This window comes from Pseudonaja textilis, chromosome 2, assembly GCF_049901715.1.
Source record: "Pseudonaja textilis isolate UNSWEBS1 chromosome 2, rPseTex1.2, whole genome shotgun sequence".
Classification (NCBI taxonomy): Eukaryota; Metazoa; Chordata; class Lepidosauria; order Squamata; family Elapidae; genus Pseudonaja; species Pseudonaja textilis.
The window spans coordinates 49,771,502-49,793,121 of record NC_141991.1 but is presented as its reverse complement, the minus strand read 5'-3'; the positions used below and the strand labels follow the sequence as shown (position 1 = coordinate 49,793,121).

The 21,620-nt window shown below is 38.1% G+C and overlaps 1 protein-coding gene across 2 annotated transcripts in view; it reads right to left on the bottom strand.

The window, feature by feature from the left end:
• The window catches only part of ARHGEF3 (Rho guanine nucleotide exchange factor 3), a 139,188-nt gene that overhangs the window by 64,198 nt on the left and 53,370 nt on the right, over window positions 1-21,620 (bottom strand). For both annotated transcript variants that reach the window (XM_026723740.2, XM_087923848.1), the window contains exon 4: window positions 15,997-16,059. In XM_026723740.2, the coding sequence (XP_026579525.2) occupies window positions 15,997-16,059 (63 nt within the window). The remainder of the gene's footprint in view (window positions 1-15,996; window positions 16,060-21,620) is intronic.

The following is a 21,620-nucleotide window of genomic DNA, read 5'->3' as shown; positions in this document are numbered from 1 at the left end:
TGTATGATAGCAAAACAGGGGTTTTCAAATTGTAGTCTAAGCTTTTGGGGAATTGTGTGCAAATCTGAGAAGCATCACACATTTTGGGGCATGACCACACAAAGCTGGATTGCTGTTAAAACCTGGTTCTGTTCTGCCCAGACAAACTATGTTCTTAAGTACATCATACATAATTAGAATACAAGAAAACCTAAGACTACCCATTACACTTACATTTCTACCTTAAACAAAATAAAGAACAATGAAGAACAATGTTTAGCTTAATTGTTAAATGACTAAACAATAACAGAAAAGCAAAGATCTCTTCTTATCAATTAATGAGATTCTCATAATACTAAGAAAGTCATAAGTATAATCAACAAGATTAAAAATATAACAACAGGTTATATGGCTTATCTGTTTAAGTAATTACTAATCTTTTTACAAAAGAAGTAATCTTTACAATGCTATCTAGAATACAAGGCATTCAGACCAGGCACTCTGAGAACATTCCATTATTCTTATATCTGCTGCTATTTAATTAGTTTTGTAACAATTATTTAATTACTTGACAGAATTGTAATACCTAATGGTTGGGGGAATGTTTTTAGTGTTGATGTGAAGCACAAGATCATGGCACACAAGATGGCTTACTGTATAAATCTAATAAATAAATAAATGAGATAGTGTGTAAACCTCAGAAAAAAATTATTTACATTTCAAATTCTGCCATAAGCTACATTCTTAGGTAATGTAAATAATGATTCTAGTTAATCAGAGAACTGTCTTATGCTTAATATTCTACTATTCCATACTTCAGCTCATAAAATCTACATGCATTACTTCAGTGATAGAACAAGATAGGAAAGTAGTTAATAAACCTATTGGTCCTTCAAATATAATTTTGAAGAAGTTCTTTGGAATATGCAGGAACATGAATGCATGATCTCTTCAAAGTTGCGTCATTAAAGCAGCTGCATTTGTGGGGGAGGGTAACTGAAAAAACTGAAAAAGATACTATATAGCTCTTTTAAAGAGGTATTGTGCTCCCACATTTTCAAAGAAATTCTGAGGATTTTTCAAAGCCCACATAGTGCTAAAATGCATCTATTTTATAGACAGGCATAAATGTTAACATGTTATTTTAGATCACATACTGAACAATTTGATCACCACTAAGATAACTTGTTAGCTTACTCTTTATTACTCGATCATGTGGTATGAACTCTGAGGGTTATACTTGATCATTACTATAGTAATGACTAGTTCATATTTAATACATGTTCTGAGACTAAATAGAAGTGGCCAGCTAGTATAAAATGGGCGTTGGTATAATTACCTGAGAACGCCCTTTCTATCTACGCTGCAAGAGAGTCTAGGAATGGGTATGACTCCTCTGTCTGATGTCATCGAGCTGAATCTGACACTATATAAAAAGCCAGCTGCTAGCTGGTTCCCCAGCTTTTAGGCAAAGATGCTTGATAGACGTAACATGTCTCTGGAAGATAAACAGTGAAAATTAATTCATCCCCCGCCACCAAGACCAGACGCATAAGGATGGGCTGGACTCTCTTGCAGTGTAGATAGAAAGGGTGTTCTCAAAGCCCATTCTCATACACACTGTGATGAGAGTTCAGGAATGGGACATACCAAAGCCTCCATGTCCATGAGAGGGCCATCGTCTAGTCCAATCACTCTGATTGTGGGATGACCTTTTGAAGCACCCTTCGTCCAAACTCTGCTTTAGCAGAGGCAAAGGAACCCAGTGATAATGCCATATAAATGGCGACCGAGATGCCCAGGTGGCTGCCCTGAAGATTTCTTCCAGAGACAGGCATTGCCTCGGCGATTGCAGCACTTCTGGTGGAGTGGGTTGTTAGTTTCTTGGGCACAGCAAGAGACAAAGTCTGATAGGCCTTGAAAATACATGCCCTGATCCATCTACCTATGGTTGGGGAAGAAGCCTTATTCCCCAAGGAAGTTGGTTGGAAGGTCACAAATATGGCTTCAGTTCTCCGAAATGTTGCCGCACGTTTGATGTAAATACATAGGGCCCTCCTTACATCCAATGTATGCCACTTATGCTCCAACTCATGGTGCGGTTTGGGACAGAAATCTGGTACCACTAAGTCTTGTGCCCAATGAAACCAAGTATTTATTTTAGGCACAAAGGTAGGGTCTAGCCTTAGAACCACTCTGTTCTCATGAAAAATACACAAGTCTTGTCTAACTGACAGAGCTGCCAGTTCAGAAACTCTCCTGGCCAATGTAATGGCCACTAGAAAAACTACATTGATGGTCAAAAATTGAAGTGACATAGATTGGAGAGGTTCAAATGGAGGTGCCGTAGGGCCTGCAAAACTTTAGTGAGGTCCCAAGTGAGATATCTGTGCACTACAGGGGGGCACAGATTAGAAGCCCCCTTCAAAAACCTGCGAACTGAAGGATGATGAGATAAGAAGGGATAATTTTCCTAGGACAATACAGATGACAGGGCCGCCACCTGATGGCGGAGGGTGTTAGGTGCGAGTCCTTGATCTAGCCCATCCTGAAAGAACATTAACACCTCTGCAACAGATGCCAAGACAGGATCTCCAGCTATCTTAGAACACCAATTACTGAAGACTTTCCAGGTGGCATCGTAGATGCGTGTCATAGAAGACTTACGGGAAGCCTGGATGGTTTCTATCACCCTGTCAGGGAGATTAGAATCCCTCAGATATTGCCGCTCAAGCACCATATGGTCAAGCGGAACCACCGAGGGTCCGAGTGGAGCAAGGCTCCCTAGTGGAGTGAGATCCTGTTGGTCAGGATCCTGCACAGCTGGGCTACAGACAGATTCACCAGATCAGTGAACAAAGGTCTCCTGGGCCAATGGGGTACCAGGAGTATTAGCTCCGCCTTCTCCTCCAACACCTTCCCAATGACCACCAAAATGATGGGAAGGGGGGAAAGGGCGTAGAGGAGACCTGGGGGCCATCTGCTCCGAAGTGTGTTGGTCCCCTCCGCTCCCTGGGTTGGAAATCTGGTGAAGAACCTGCTTACCTGTGCATTTTGGGGAGTAGCAGTCTACTGCAGGTGGACCGAACCTGCGAGACAGATTTAGGAGCAAGGATGGATGGAGGCTCCACTCCGATTGATCAACCTTGGACCAACTCAACCAGTCAGCCTGGGTGTTGTTGACCCCTGAGATGTGGTCCACCCTGATGGAAAGAAGATGCCTATCGCCCCAGACATTCGGCTTCCCTCATCAAGGCCCTGGACCTGGTCCCCGCCCCATCTGTTGACATGTGCCTTTGCGGCCACATTGTTTATCATGACTAACATGTGGCCACCTTCCACCCTGCTCCGGAAATGTTTCAGGGCTAGGAAAATGGCCCTGAGTTCTAGCCAATTTATGGGGCAGGCCCAGTCTACCTTGGACCAACTCTGGAACCACTTTCTCTGGACTTAATTGGGCGGTGACTAAGGCCTTGTGCAGGAGTAGTTTAAACAAAGATGGTTTAAAAACCGCTGCTGACAGAGGTTGATCATACCTAAACCCCTCCTCCTCTGATAAATTAGGATCCCTAATCTCACCTTCCTCCTTCTCTGACATGGAGGATTGACTGTGTTCTGAAGGATTTGTATAATCCCCTTCCTCATACTCCCCCCAATCCGATTGGGTGGATGGGCAACTGTTGCTGTCTGGGCCAGGATGGGACCCTTTGATAGTAAGCAGGGAACAAGGAGTGACCACTATCCCCTACGAGGTGGAGGAGTTGTTGGAACCCCTCACCTAGGCTCTGCCTGATGCCCACTGAGACCATGTCCCTAATATCATCAGGCCTGCCACCTGTGGAGGGGGTCCACTGGCCACAGGCCTGCAGCAGTGGGGGTGAAGGTTGTCTCGGGCCTAGCCCTATGGCCTCCTTGTATCATCTGACCTAAGGATGGGAGGAACCTGGACTCCATGCAGCCTGTTTGAAGTTGGACCTAGATCTGCTTAAATCCTGGGGCAAACACTCTTCCTCCACCCTCTCTGGGGACCAAGCTTGAAGGTGGCTGGTGGAACTAGTTTCAGCCTCCCCCGCCCTAGCCATGACCTCTGGGCAAACCTGCAATTCCCCTGCCTGGGAAGATTGTTTCATCCGGCTTCTCATCTGCTCCAGGGTCTTGGCAAACTGTTTTCCCAAAGTAGCATGCCTTCGTTTCTCAGCCCTGACTTCAGATTTGGATGTCTTTTGGGGGGCCAAGGCTTTGGCCCTGATCTTTGCTGCAGCCTCTCTTTTAGCTGAATAGTCTCTTTGTCTTTTCCTCTTCCTCATTGGAGCCTGAGAACCCTGTATTTCTTCCAGGCCAGTGAAGTCTGGCTGGGCCCTTTTGCTCTCCATCTCTTTTGCCAACAGGACTGACACAAGAGGTGCTGGGAGCTTCCCCTGTGAGAGTGTCACCTGTTGCATGGGCCAGGCAAGCAGGGGCAGCTGTGATGCCCCAATAATGGTCACTCCTGCAAACAAAATGGCTGACCACCACTCAAAATGGCCACCCGCCGGGTGCGTTGGCCCCCAAAAGGCTTCACTGCCTCACTGGTTCCTTAGGCTCTCTACAGGTCCTGAGCAATCGAAAACCACTTATCTTGCTGTCAGCTGAGAGGTGATGAAATGGAGCTCCGAAAATCAGCTGCGGAGCGGTCATTTGGAAAGTGCAAGGGAAACTGCATGGGAGGCTCACAGAGCACTCCCTAGGCTCGCAGCTTCATAGAAGGGCAACACCGAAGCCTCGACACTGCAGGAGAGCAGATCCCCGCTCTCCTCGTGGCACAGCTCAACCGGAGCCCCGGGAACTGTGTCAAAGCTTTTATCTCTTCTTTATGTTAACTGTTATTTTAGCTTTTTTTCTCTTTTTCCTAATCAGAGACCCTAGCTCTTGTAACAAGAAGCTGAGTCAAAAGCTGGGAAGCCAGCTAGGGGCTGGCTTTTTATATAGTGGCAGACTCAATGACATCAGAGGGAGGAGTCATACCCATTCCTGGGCTTTCATCACAGCATGGATGAGAACTGCTTAATTATCAGAGGCTGAAGCTAGTACGGCATCGAAAGTACAATTCCGGATGGGAATTATTACCTATAAACGCCTACATGATATGGGCAGTGTTGGGCACAGTATGTTTGAAGGGTCACCTTTCTTCTATTGCTTCTACCATTAAGTGAAGCAGAAGGGAATTTTCTAGGACTCCATTAATCAGATATTGTCACCTTGTGAGATTCAGGAAGTGTGCCTGTTCTGTAGCTGCACTAGCCCCCTGGAACATCATACAGCTTGAAGTTTGGCTAGTCTTGACTTTACTCACTTATCAAAAAGCTTGAAGACATGCTGTTTTTCCAGGTCTGGAGACTAAGAGAGTAACTTAGTCCATGCTACTGGTCAATGGTGTTTTCAGGAACCTCTCTGTGCTAGTTGGGGCTGGGAAATGTAGCTATCAGTCCTATGCAACTTAAGAATGGGAGGAGGGGTAAGCAAGATTTAAACTTGCATTATGCCTGTCCGTATATGCCTGGACTCTTTATTTTGGCAGAAATTGATCTTTGTCTCTTTGGGTTGCTGTGTCTGTAATAAAGGAATGTAACATGTTCAAGTTGAAACCTGTGACTGCACTGAGTTCCTTGTAGAATTACTGCAGACATCTGAAGGCAACCTTTACATTTATTTTTTCATTTAGCAAGTAGACATGATAAAGCATTAAAATATACTGGATTTTTTAAAAAGGCTGTAGCATTATGACAGCCTTTATGTGAATAGATTAAAAGTTATGTAAAAATTCTATGCTTCCAGCCCTTTAACCGTTCGCCTACAGATTTAGAATCTCTAAGAGAAGAAGGCTCAGCCAGCTGATCAATCTCAGTCTCTCCTCTGCAAATTAGAACATCTTCATGGTTCCATCTGCTATCTTGCCTTTCTTTTTGGAGGTAAGAGTTCTCCAGCAAAAGTACAGGTAATCCTCAATTTACAACAATTTGTTTAGTGACAGTTCAAAGTTACAACAGCATTGAAAAAAGTGACATGACCACTTTTCACATTTATAACCATTGCTGTATCCCCATGGTCATGGGATAAAATTTGAACGCTAGGTAACTGATTCCTAGTTATGATAGTTGCAGTGTCCCAAGGTCATGTGATCACTTTCTGTGACCTTCTCACAAGCAAAGTCAGTGGGGAAACCAGATTCACATAACAATTGTGTTACTAATTTAAAAGTGCAGTGATTCACTTAATAACTGTGGCAAGAGAAGTTGAAAATGGGGCACAATTCACTTAATTAATGTTTTGCTTAGCAACAGAAAGTTTGGACTCAATTCTGGTCATAAGTCGAGGACTACCTGAATAACACTCTGCCTAAACATGCAAAGACAAAGCCCTAGATGCTCTGCCTCAGACCATTCTCACTGAAATTCATGTTTGAAATCCAAAATCTGTTTCAAAAAGGTAAATTCATCATTAGTTTAGTCAAACTGACCTATTTGGAATTCTTTTTCTTGCTCTTTTATTCTTTTTTTAATACTTTTTAAATAAGTTCCTTTTTGTACCTTGAGCATTGATCCTATTTCAAAACCAGATTTCATATTAAAATCCAACTCACATGTAAAGAAAGAAGGTTCACCCTTTCTATTCCAGCACAACAGCTGGTGAGGAAAGACTCGGAGAGGAACCATCTTGGGGAAGTAGAAGTGTGACTGAGAATTGGGAAGCGGTCTACTCTACAGAGCTACATCTTTCTAATGGGAAAACAAAAGAGGAGAGAGAGTGGACATTATGGTTTGGTCTGCCTTGATTAGAGGAGATATTGATGAATGATTGAGGATGATGGTGGAGTGGCAGAGGGGAGAGAGAACATGACCATCACACCAAGAAAGAAGATAGAGAGAATGGGGGTGATCAGTGAGGGAGGCATAAATGGGCTCTTCATCTCAGCCATGTTGCACAAAGAGGCCAAAAGATGGGAGGTAGATATGGTGGATCTGGGAAGTTGAAAGGAAGGCAGTCACTTGCCTTGGAAGAACTGAGGCTGGGGGTGGGATGACATAGATCAGGGTGATTAAGTACTGCTTGGGATTTGCTTAACAACAACAACAGGGACTCCAGAGCTGCTGACACTAAACAAGACAGTTATGTGATGTTTTGCTTGACAAACCATTTTGCTTAGCGATGGAATTGCTTATCCCAATTAGGATTGTTAAGTGAGGACTACATGTAATTAACTTTGGAAAGATCCTCATCCCTATCTCTTGATCACTTATGAATCTTGGGAGATGTGATTTCTTCCAATCTTCAAATATGACTGTTCATTTATTACTACACTCTAATTTCTAGTTTAAAACAAGTTATACTTCCAGATTGTTATAAAGATTTGAAGGGGGAAAGAATAAACATGTATAATCCTATTTTCAGGTTCAGCATTTCAGCATTTCACCAGGCCATATTCTTCTGATATATAAGCAACAGAGGGTAATATTACCAGTGTAGATTGTCCTCAGACAGGATTACAAATAGATTAGACACACTGACTTTATTATCCATTCTGAATCCAGATTAACATTGGCCTGCTCTATTGGAACTAGACTGGCATGCATAATTCATGAACATAGAGAGCTACAGCTTGAGGTCTGCATCCTTTCTACCCATACTGGGTATCAATTTTAAATTAAAATCAAATAATAAAAGCAGCAACAATATATTTTTCATTATCTCAAGTCCAGTAATCAGAGCTGTAGTTAATCCCTTCTTATCATCTGAATATAAGCTTCCTAGAATTTGGCAATTACGTTTTATTAGCTTTAATTAGATATAAAGAATAGTCAGCAAAATTGAATTTCTCATAGCCTCTCCAAATTCAGGGTTAGTCTTTAAAGCTATCAAAATCCATGCAGAATCCATGCTGCCAAACAGTACGTGCATGTGTATGTGATCCAGAATAATTCCGTACACAGAATTCATAACCCCCAACTAAGAACATTTCTAATCACTTAATATTACACCAGGTCAGAATAAAATATTAAGAGTATTCATTGTTCAATGTCTGCTACAACAGGCGTTTATGATATATTCTCAAAATTTGTGGTGCCAAAAATACACATTCAGAATGATATTCCTTATTTTATGTCACAGACAACCATATTACATACGCATTGAAGAAAAATACAGTATATTTAAGTGTTTTAACCATATAAAACCACTCTGGCTAATACAACAAAGGTTACAATTTGCCAGCACTTCTCCTACAGCAATGATTGATGTATAAAAATAGATTAAATATTGCACGTTCGTTTTCCAAACAAATACAACAGAAATTAATTGTATTACATTCAATTTTTAGCATGTTTAATTAAACAGACAATTTGTACAGGTTTTTAACTCAGTCTCCACTGACATATAAATGGGAGCAACATAAAAGAACATAACAACAATCTAATGAGCTAAAAGGGATATGAGTACACCAACTAGGAAGCTAGTTTTCAAGATTATACAGATAATCCTCATTTAGACCATTTGTTTAGCAATTGAATTTATGACAATGTTGTAAAAAATGATTTATGACAGGTCCTCTCGCTTACAACCACACTGCAGCATCTCTGCAGTCACATGATCACAATTCGGACATTGAGCAACCTTCACACATTTACAACAGTCACAGAATCCCACAGTCTTGTTATCACCATTTGTGACCTACCAGCTTCTGATAAGCAAAATCAATGGGGAAATTGGCAGGAGGTTGCAAGTCATGGGCATGTGATATCTTTTTTCACAACCATAACCAGGAGTGCCGGAATTGCCATTGTTAAGTAGAGGTTTCATTTAATGACCACATTACTTAATGATGGAGTTGCCAGTCCTAATTGGGGTCATTAAGTGAGGACTAGCCATATGCCCCATTTTTAGTCTTTCTACAAAAGGCAATAAGCATTATTAAAATACTTGTTACATGGCTAGATTATTGATGTACAATAAGAAATATAAAGGCAGCTCTAATTTTTAAAAAGGTAGACACATAGTGATGCTCAGTTAATCTTCATACCAAGTGAGACCTAATTCTTCAAATTGCATTTTAAAAGGGTAGTTATACCATTTTTCTCATCAAGAGATTTGTGAAAATGTTATTGGTTTGTCCCAGAGATTTCTCACTCCATCCCCACCATTAAAATGTCCCTCCCACACATAAATGGAGAAAACAACACACTGCTGAGCCTTCTTTTTCCTGTAACTAGGTAGTCCTTTTAAAAATGGGACGTTGGATTAAAACCTCTGATCCCAGAGACTGTTTCCACTGCCACTTTACATGAACACCCTTTTTTCTCTTATTTTAGTTTATTCAACACTAGTAATATCAATAGTAACCCTTGTCACTATACCTGTAACCTACCTATTAAAAGTATCAATATTATCTTTCTCATTTTTGGGTCATTGTTTCAGCCTTAAATGCATACTTATGAGCATTCTTGCCTGCTAAATGGTAAGAATTTCTAATCACCACAGAATAGATTATTACAGTTTTTATCGATGTAAACTGAATGTGTTGCTGAACTGTGGTAAACAGAATGCAAAAAAGAAAGAGGGATGTACACTGATGAATTATGCATAGCTGCCTTTAATTTGTATCACAGCAGGATAGTGTTCATCTGGATTCAGAGTTTATAATCAAGTCAATATAGCTAATCTACTTTTAATACATGCCAAGTAAACAAGCATAATATTAAGGCACTGTGAACCCTTTCATCAAATCAAGCAACCTCCACATTACTGAGCTACCATTTCCACAACTCCTCATCAAGAGACTGGTAAGGGCAGTAGGCTGAGTTCTCAAGATCTTAAATTATTTAAATTATTCTTCCCAAAGAAACTTTTAAAATTGGATTTTTTAGTCTTAATATTCATTTTGACAGTAATATATTGCTTTAATAATGATGCAATATATAATTAATATACTGTTATCCTTTAAATATTGACTATTTTGAGAATCAAGAAAAATAGTATTTGAAACAAAAAGAATTTAAAATATTAGATAGTTACCTTGTGATATTTCCATTATTAAAACAATGTGACATGATTCAATATATTTATTTGGAACTTTATAAAATTGAAGAACAGCAACTAACCACTTCAGGGCAGAGCATCCCCATTAAAGTGGTAGTCCACACAGGAGCAGAAATAGTCCTTTTTAGAATATAAAATACAGGTAGTTCTCAAGTTATTAATGTAATGGAGCATGTCCATTCTATTCGTAACCTGAGAATTTGTAGGAGTGAATCTCGTATAATGAACGCAATCACTCTCTCCTTTTCCCCAAGCATTCGCTAATCAAATGCATGTCTCGTTAAGTGAACATGAGGTATCTCGGGATGGGGAAGGCCATGGGGGGCCTAGTAATGGAACAGGCCACCTATTTCAGACCACCTAAGGCCTCCCCCCAACCCACAGATACCTCATTTTCTCTCCTTTAGGGTCCCCACAATTGCTTCCTCCCCAATCCTGCCACACCTGGTGACTTACCTTATGAAGAGCTATTTCCTCTCCAGCCTGTTTCTTTGCTTGCTTCCTTCTTTCTCTTCAGCAAAGGGATGAAAAAGGAAGTGCGGAAGGCTGCATGCGGCCCTCCAGGCCTCCTTTCTCACCTCCAGAGCCCTTTGCAAGCTGCTTGGTGATGAAAAATGTGGACTGGAAGTACACACAAATGGCTTGAAAGGAGCTCTGGAAGCGAGAAAGGAGGCCTGGAGGGCCACACGCAACCTTCCATACCTCCTTTTTCATCACTGAAGCCTTCTTCAAGCTGTTCACGCGCATTTTCGGTCTGCATTTTTTGCTGCCAAATGGCTTGAAAAGGGCTCTGGAGATGAGAAAGGAGGCCTGGAGGGCCACATTTTTCATCACTAAATGCTTGACGGAGGGGATAGGTGGGGTGAATGTTGCAGGGCCTCTGCAGTCGTTCATAACAGCGAACAACTACTGTGGTGCTGCAACATTTGTAATTTCGGGAATATTTCGTAAACGCTAGGGGGCGCTTATCGTAACTTACTGTAACTTATTGTAACATCCAATAAGGAAGCACTGGTAACCCGGGATTACCTGTAATGAAACCATGCATTCTGTGTTCTGCACTGATACTTTTTTCAATTTCATTGTACACATGTTGTGCATTGACAATAAACGTTTGATTGATACTCTAGTGATACTTATCAGCAACTATGAGACACAGTTCAAAGAAGAGATTTCAAGAAAGGTAGAGGAAAATATAGGCTTTGCATATAAATTCATCTTTAATGAACTGTTGCTATTTAGAAAACTAATACTGACACATTTAAATACAGAGGGAGTGAGCAAAATATATTCTCTGGACAGAATAATCACAGAAGAAATTAGTGAGTAAATGAAATACCCCATCAGAGTTTCCCAACACTTCAGAAACTTCAGCAAGTTAGTGGGCTAACTTACATCAACTCAGATTCTAGAAAGCTATAATTTTAAAACCAGAAATGCAATATGGCTCCAACCATTGACCACTAATCAGTCTTCAAATTAAGTTAAGAGTATGCAACTTCTGTTGACATAAGGCCACTCCAGATTTTAAGCTTAAAGGTCGGACTTCCAAAATAAGTGAGGCCTGGAGGTTGTAGAGAACAGTTTAAGGGGTAACATGATTGTCCTCATTGCTGCAAAACATAACAAATCATTTTTGCACTGAACTTACCCAAATTCCAAAAAATGCCCCCCTAAAGACTGGACATTTTGCCCCCACTCAGTCAGAGGACTGTAAAAATAACTCTGTCTGACAGCACATTTTTATACCCCTGAATTGAGACAAACCTTAATATATTTAATGAAAACACAAATATTCTAAACATTTTAATATTTTCCTTTATTTTAGTCTGTTTAAGAATTTCCACTCATAGATTATCAAAATTCTCCAATGTTTACAAAATCTTTTATGTCTTTTTTGCTGATCATCAATGCATTATTTATCCTTCTCTCAACTTTATAAATACATAAAGCAGAAAAGAATTTCCACAATGAAGAAAGCATCCAATACAAGTATTGCTCTGATTACTTAACAGATGTAATTAAAAACTATTTTTGATTATGAGACAGTAATGTATTACTCAATCAACCCAACAAAAATCCAATTCAAGTTTATATATGGAGAATACAACACAAACTAAATGTAAGTAAGTCACACAAATATTTCTCAATATTTATTTGCTACTTATTGGTCATGTACTCAAAAAAGACAGTAGATTCCAATTAATAAACTGCATCTATGCACTATTTGTTTAATTAATTTGCAGTGTTATGCAGGAGATCTCAGTAATAAACTCTTTCTTAATTAAAAGGGGTTCTAATTTATCAGCAATATCAATTGTAAGCAGCATCTCCTTTTTCAATCTAGTTCTATGTGCATATTTCAATTTTTGCTTCCTTTCCCTTCTCTTACTTTCAGTAGGTTATATTTTAGCTTATATCTACTTCACAGTATCAGGTATAACTCTTATATCTTTCAAAGGGTAGATAAAATAAAACTGTAGAATTTATGTAAGATTTCTAAAAAAAACAACCTGATAAAGAATACACAAAATAGGAATTGTGTATGGCAGCTTACCTTCTACAAATTAAGGGTTTTATTAGTTAAATATTCCCACACAAAAACTTCTGAACACCTTACAAATTACTTGTATTGGTTAACTATACTTTGAACTATAAATTTTAGATAGATTAGAATATTTGGATTTAAGTCAAAGTAGCGCCTTGAAAAGCACATAGTTTCACCTGACTGAATTATAATTTATCATCTCAAAACTCCTATTTTCCAGGATATGGGGACTTTATGATTCAGTCTGCCTGCCTATATACACCATGCCATGATTTAATACTTTATGAAAAAGCTTCATGCTCAAGACCACTTTTTCCTCCTTTATAATTTAGCAGAACATTATAGTCTAGAATTACATATAAGCCTTAGTTTATTTGATTAAATTGCTAAGGCAAACTTACTAGAGTGTCTGGTAAATCAGAAGTGAGAGGCAGAAATTACTGATTGAAAACAAAAAAGAACAATGGGGGAGGGGGGAAATGCTGGGTTTACTTAGGTACAAGAAAATACACTTATCAAAATTCTTAGGAAGTTTATTAAATTTAATCTTTTTCTCAGATTAGGCTTCAAACAGCAAACTGGTAAGGAAAAAAATGCTAGCTAATTCATCTCCTGTTTGGAAACAAGCTGCTTCTTACTCATACAGTGTTTTTGATGAATACTTGAATGGATCTTATGCATGTATGTGTTTGTGAACTTTATTTAGACATAAATCAATTTTTAAATTAAATTGTTTGGTTATGATGATGTTATTCATTCAGTTGAATCCAACTGTTGATGAGTAGCAATTAAGTTATAATAAAAACAATTTTATTCTCACATCCATTAAGTCATGAATCTTGCTTAACATGAATGTGCTCACTTCCAGCTGTTCCTCACCTCAAGTGGCATGGTTAGTGAACCAGCCATCCTTAACTGATTTTGAATTCTATTCTGAATTCTTCTGAATTGCAGGCTATTTCTGGCCACTCTAAATTGGAAAACATCGTCATAAAGAGATCTAAAACAGGACATGTTTACATTCTCTAGTTAGTTCTGAATTTAATATTGCCTTTGTTCTGCATTCTTAGAGATGCTTAACTTGAATAAATATTGCATAGTGATGATGGTTGGTGATTAACCATTGAATTCAGAAGTTGCCAGAAATTAAGATCACTTTAACAAAGCATTATTACTCAGTGTGATGCATACATTAGAAAACTCTTTCTTATATATAGTCAACAACTTAACTTCCTTTTCAGGGATTCTTGTCTTCCTTCTTTCTAGTTTTCCCTGATTAAGCAGGTATTTATCCTTCAGATGCTACAAAGCAGCCCATCCTCTCCTGAGTGCTATCCAGATATGTGGACTCCAACTGTTACAATTATTAGCTGTGGTTAAAATTTGGAGCATCCATATATCTGGAGGCTGGGAAAATTATAACACTATCATGCGACCATAAACATTGATAAACAAAGAAACAATATATTTCCAACCATACCATCTTAGCCTTACAAGCTTGCACCCTTCATATTTGCATTAACATATCAAGACATAGCTGTTCAATTTAAATATAATCAACATAGAGATCCATCTTCACCCGAATCTTCAATAAATCACTAGAGTTGTGCTATGTTCCTTCTTGCTTCAAACACTCTACTATCATCCCAGTGCCAAAAAAGCCCTACAGACTACAGACCAGTTGCTCTAACATCTGTAGTTATAAAAACCTTTGAAAGGCTAGTGCTGTCCCACCTGAAAACCATTCTGGACCTGCTGTTAAATCCCATGCAGTTTGCATACCGAGCAAATAGATCAACAGATGATGCTGTTAATATGGTTCAGCACTACATCCTACAACACCTTGAATCTCCAAATACCTACGCAAGGGTCCTCTCTGTAGACTTCAGTTCAGCATTCAATACCATCATTCCAGACATTCTTCTAACTAAACTAAGCCAGCAAGCAGTACCTGAACACACTTGTAAGTGTATCATAAGCTTCCTAACAGACAGGAAGCAGCAGGTGAAGCTAGGCAGAATCACATCTGATACCTGTACAATTAGCACAACCCCCACCCCAAGGCTGTGTGCTTTCGCCATTTCTCTTCTCCCTATATACCAATGATTGCATCTCAAACGATCCATCTATTAAAATACTGAAGTTTGCAGATGTTACAACAGTGATTGGTCTCATTCGAGACAATGACGAATCTGCATACAGACAGGAGGTTATACAACTTGCCCGTGGTATAACTGGAACAATCTGGAACTGAACACACTCAAAACCATAGAAATGGTGGTAGACTTTAGGAGAAACGCTCCCATACTACCACCTCTTACAATACTAGACAACACATTATCAACAGTAGAGACGTTAAAATTTCTAGGTTCTAGCATATCACAAGACCTAAAATGGATACCTAACATCAAAAACATGAGAGGGGGGTGGGGAGACTTTTTGCTTCATGCAAGGAAAGCAGCACAAGGAGCAGAAGTCCCTAAAGACTCATTTCTGATGGAGTGTGGGAGAGAGAGAGAAAGTCTTTTGCTGCTTTCCTTGCGTGCAGCCAAAAGAAGAAGAAAGAAGCGGAAAGAAGCAGCCTGGTGGCCAGGCGAGGCACATAGGGTGAGTGGGGCAAGCTCCCCCCATCCGCCCTTTCCCCCCTCCCCTCACTACCTCATGTTGTTCGCAATGCAAGTGACACAAGCCTTGTGTTCCTGCAGGCCACGTAGGGGGCACAGCCTTGTGTTCCTGTGCAGCCTGGGTTAATTGCTTTGGGGGGGTGCTTTGAGGGTGTTATTTCTCTGTGTACCACGAAAATTTTCTTGTGGACCACCAGTGGTCCCGGCCCACTGGTTGGCAACCACTGTTGTAGAGCACTGCACACCAGAACAACTAGACACAAGGAAAGTGTTTTCCCAAATGCCATCACTCTGCTAACCAAATAAATCCCTCAACACTGTCCAACTATTTACAAAGTCTACATTACTATTACTATTAATCTTCTCATCACTCCTTATCACTCATCCCCTCCCACTTTTGACTATATGACTGTAATTTTGTTGCTTATATGCTCTACGATTTATATTGTTTCCTAATATGATTTGATTGCTTACTGTACTCTATGACTATTATTAAGTGTTGTACCTGATGATTCTTGACTCTTGACAAATGTATATTTTCTTTCATGTACACCGAAAGCATTTGCACCAAGACAAATTCCTTGTGTGTCCAATCACACTTGGCCAATAAAGAATTCTATTCTATTCTATGCTGATTTCAAGCTGGACCATACAACTAGGACACTCAACAAATGAAACACAATTCCACTTGTTTGAACTGAGAGGGCAAACAATACATTATGTTAACAAAACAAATTGGACTATTTCATTAAACAATTTCATGTTCCAAATACTTACACTTGAATCAAAGCTACACACACTGATTGCATCTTCATCCTGGGTACTCTGCTTGCGTTTCTTCTATAAAATTAGAACAATACAAAATAATTCAGTAGCAGAAGATAGAGAAGCATAATATAGCACTATACTGTATGGTATTATAAATATTTTTTCAATTAAAGAATGTGTTTATTTACAACTGCTCACACACTGTGCATGCTCTCAAATTTCTTACTTAGTATATCAAGAAATATCTACACACATACATGCATTCCTGAAAGAATTTGGAAAAGGAACATGTATACATTTGATGGATATTTATAACCACCTTATAACATGCTCCATTTCAAAGAAAATTCCATTAATATTTTAAAACTACAAACTGATTATAAAATTTGAAGTGCAGAAGGCCAGCATTAAATCAAAATTGAATATTTTCTATTTTCTACTTACATAGAAAAAATGAGAACATACAAATTCAGCCAACCAATGATGTTATCTGAACTAAGCTAATGAACTATCTTAACCATTTTCCAGAAGACAAAAGTACAGAAATCCCAACCTTCCAATTCATTTATTAGTCTATTTACCTTTTGTACCAAACATCTGGATACAAGCATCACCCCTCCTTATACTATACTATAAGTGCAATGTTAGCTGATTAAATCCAAATTCAAGAAAGAGAACTCTGTTTTATTCAAATTAAAGCAATGTTTATTTCAAAGTTTTACTCTAGCTTTTAAGTTGTAACATTATTGTAGCTCATTTGTTGTCATATGAAACAAGTCCACACCTGAAGATTCAAAACTACTGATTTATTGCTTCCACCTATACAAACAAATCTTCCCAGACTAATGGTTTACACCTGAGTAAAACTAGATAAAAACTAGAGTAAAACTCATTCATTTGGACTTTGTCATCTTATGACTACGTAAATACTCTAAAACTGATGCCCACTTAACTCCACTCCCTGGTTTTGATAGTCACCCTCCTACATTTATCCGCATTAAAAAAATTAACCATGTAAGTGATAAAATTATTGATGGAAGAAAAAATAATCAACATTACAATTTTTCTAGGTCAAGTTACCCATGTGAACAGTTATTTGTTAAGGAAAGGCAACTGTAGAAGAATGTGCAGTTCCAAGATAATTTTCTAAACGTTTGTCTTAAATAAGTTTACTTTCTTATCTACATATCAAACTAGATGTTAAATGCAGTTTTGACACCTAACAAGATAGCTTTTAACAATTTAGATTAGAATGCAGACAAACGCAACTTCTTCTCTTTTCTTTCTTTTTCATCATCTTTTCTTTTAAGCTTGCTTTTAATGGGAACATTATTGGCTCAAGCACAGACTCAAGAAAAATATTAAATTCACCCTTCACACTTTCTTTGTCCTTGTCAATTATTTATCTATTTCCAAGTTAATGCATTTCCATTAAAACATAACAAACAAGTGTTAAATGCAAAAATACAGAAAAAATATTGTTTGGCCCTAAGCTGGAACATTGTTAGGCCAAATAGTATAGCAGTAAACATTTTATAAATTTCATATTTAATGCCTTCTTGCAAATTCTGTGCTCCAATCAATGCAGAATGACAATTGATCCCAAGACTCCTTAAATGATCACAAACTAGTCTTTATCTTTTAGCCAATCTTACCTGGTAAGGCTGCTATAACAGTTTTGGAAAAAAAACATCATGAAAGATGGAAACTTGTAAAATTATCAATAAGTGCTGTGAAAATATAATGGACGAAATTTACCTCGAAGGTCTAAAGCTCCAACATAGCAATATAGTGATTTATACTCTGCCATTGATAAAATTGCCTGCAACCCTTTTTTAAAAAAATCCTGAACCTAATTGCTTCCTGAACACAAACATCTAACTAGATAGGTTCCACAGCTTCTACCATTAAATCAAAGAATTTGGCATCCCCCAAAATTATAAACAAGGAGAAGGAGGAAAAATAGAAAGCAAACACCCAGTTCTCATAGGGACTGGAAAATTAAAAAGGTCAAGTTCATATGTTGTTCACAAAGAACTGGCAACAGGACAACAGCAACACCCTATTCCAAGCTATAATTAACAATGGGAAATCTAAAATATAACAGCATGGTATTTAGTTTCTAGGGCAAATTAAAAACAATTGAATTTTTCTCTTATATCAGATGCACTTTTAAATGTTATATTTGGTTTGTGATAGCTTTTATGTACTGAAAAGAAAGAAAGGGACAGATTTCTAGTAAAATTGACTATTTTTTTTACTTTTAACAATAAGCTACACTTACAGTGATAGTCAATGTATCTTAAAAGAGGTTAGTGAAAAATATTAATTTTTCAGTCATTTACTCTTATCTTTCAAGGTTCAATGGATAATTCTATTTAGAAGCAATATGTTATGATTTACAATACATTTACAACCAGTAGAACTCCAAATGCTAAAGTTGCCACAAATGCAAAATAGAGCTTCTCTTCTTTTTACTGTAAATGCAGTTGTAATTAAAATTAAGTTGCATAAAAATACTGATTAGCACTGATACAGAATTCAGTTGCTCCTCAGTGTTTACTTTCCCAGCCAGAGAAGACACTACTCTCATTTTGAAGATGGATGCTAAATCTGAAATGGAATGGCTGTCCCAGTGAGCATATGGCTGTGAGATTTGAATGAAGATATTTATCTTACAATTTACCCTGCTACTACCACACAGCTAAATCAATGCATTGAACTTTGAAAAGAGAATCAGAAGGCAACTCCTAGCCAGATTCCCCTTTTTGTTAAAAAAACACACACCTATAAACCACTGTAAATTCAAAATCCATTAATTATTGAATCTCTGCCAACTAAGGCTGGTAGAAATGATGTTCATGAGTTTTAAAATGGAATAATAGGAAATGTTGAGACTATGTTTACAGACAATTATGTGACACCCACTTCAAATCATTTAATCAGGAATCTCAATTTCTGTATAATGAATCATCCATTTACATGCTTCAGGCTGGTTTAAACAGCAAGTTTGCACTTGTTAATGTTTTCTATTTCATCTTCACATTTATACAAAAGAAAAAGCAGCAATTGTAACTTAACAATGTGACACAGGAAACCCCAAAAGAAACATCAGCATTTTCCAGTATAACTTATATCCAGTAAGCTGCCTACAATGCAATCCAATAAAGAACTGCACAGAGTGAGTGAGTTTAGGCTAAAAAAACTGATAAGTACGCATCAATCTGGAAGTGTATATTTGGGGATAAGTATTACAATTGTGTTCAAATATTGTCTTAGATGGAAAAAAAAAACTTGAGAAATGAAAGTAATCAAAGCCACAGTTTATACTACTTATACAGTGAAGTTAGTCGGGTAATTTGTACACTGCGTGTGAGAATGACCTTCATATTCAAACTAATTAGATAACTATTGCACATATTTATTTATTAAATGAATTTATATGGCTGCCCAACACATACATGAGTCATGAGGTGACTCAAGATGGCGTACAACAATGGTTAAATGACTCATTTGTTTTTCAATACAGCCTGTTTGCAACTAATTAGATGAATTAACTTATCTTAACTAAGATGACATTAATATTAAACATCAAACTAAAGCTACTTAAATATTTAAATTTTATTAAAAAGTGGTCAGTCCCATTTTAAAACAGGTATGCCATCTTCCCCATTTTTCTGAAAGATTTGTGCCCGCTGAAATTCATGTAAAAAGTTATGTTTTTGCCAAAACTATTGTTTGTCGGTTTAGTTAATTTAACTCTATTTAATTATTATTAATTTAAAATTATTTAAGTCTGAATTATTGTGATCAACCAACTACATCTCAGTTTTCAGATCCAATGTTGCACTTAAGCCTAAGAATGTACAAATGAAATACAGTTAAATTTTTCCTGCCCCATTATCAGTTTCAGACTTTGAAGAGTTTTGCTTTTGAGACAAGAAAGAAGAAATATATATGAAAAGTTTCCCTAAAGTTCTTTTGAAACTTTTCTTTAAAAACATTAATGCATTAACCAACCCAGAAGAAATAGGAAAAACTATTTTTCCCCTAAAATTAACTATGACATTATATGATATTGTATTAATTATACAATATTATATATTTTAATTGGTACTTTTTATTTGAAATAGGCTACAGGCATCTCTTAAACAAATATCGCACAATGAACTGCTGATAAGATCTCTACCTTCTTGCCAAAATAAACTCTCTTGTTCCAGCAGAAACAAATCTTTTGATTGTACTTGACAATAGGCCTAATGGCCTGTTTATATAAACAAAATCAATAATAAATAATACCCACAGAAAAAATGTAATGAGCACCGAAGAGTAATAAGGCAGCGTGTGCTCTCAAAAATCACCCATAAAGTGCAAATGCTCCCTGAAAATCACTCAGTTTGCAATTCTATATTCCAGATGTGTTATCAGGGAGTGTATATGTAAGATGTGCTATTTTTTCTTTACATATTTTGTGTTTCAGATTTAAATCTGTACCATTCTAAATGCTCTTTGAGGTATATATTAATACGTAAGTAAGATAATATGATACAAAAATTATAAAATAAAATGCTATTACTCTAAATCTAAAACAATAAAAAATATAACAGTAGTACTGGCACAGTTCTCATTGTACCTATTGACCTCCAAAGGCCTCCTGAGAATTGACAAGTCTTAAATGTTCTCCAGAAGGTCATCAGCCATTTTTGTTTTAAGGCATCAATTGTTCTATATAAGAGGCACAGCCATCAAGAACACCTCCCTTCACATCCCTGCTGGTGCACCTAATAGTAGCTCTAATAATAAAAAAGAACTACCCATTAAAATTGCCCCAGAAAGATTGCTTGCTAAATCTGAAAACTGATATTCAAGTATAGTCTTCAACATCTGATTCCGATGATTCAGAAGATCACAACTTCATCTTGCTTGCAGCAAATTCAATCTAGAAAAAGGGCGTTGGTGCTTACCTGAGACGCCCGTTCTCTGTGAAGGGAGTAGTAGTAGCAGTAGTGGGAGAGGCTTCAGTCTCTGCTGTGATAGACTGGGATTAATTGCGATGACACTCCTCCTCCTCCATGGGACTCCTCCCTGGCGTCCCCCGGTTTTGGCAAAGTCTAAGTTATGAAATCCTCGTATTCTTCACCCTTTCTAACCGTTGGCTGGAATAGAACCCCACCAGACAGAATTTGGGTGGGCCTGGATGCTCTTCACAGGTCACCAAGAACGGGCGTCTCAGGTAAGTACCAATGCCCTTTCCCCAATGAGCTGTTCAGAGCATCCAGTAGTGGGACATACCAAAGCTTGGCTTGTCCTACAGGAGGGCCTTCATCTGGTGTGAAGTCTCCTCCTGGTCCGTATGGACCCTTTGCAAAACTCTCCTACCAAACGAAGCCTCCGCTGAGGCAAAGACATTTATTTTATAGTGTCTAATGAAGGGCGATGGAGATGCCCAAGTTGCTACCCAACAAATTTCTGTTTTTGGCACTTGCGTGGCCCATGCCACCAACGTTGCAGTGCTCCTGGTAGAATGTGCTGTTATGTCTCTAGGCACTGGGAACGATTGAGTTTCATACGCCTTAACCAGCGGTGGGATCTGACAGGGTTAACTACCAATTCGGTCATTTACGAGGTTTGGT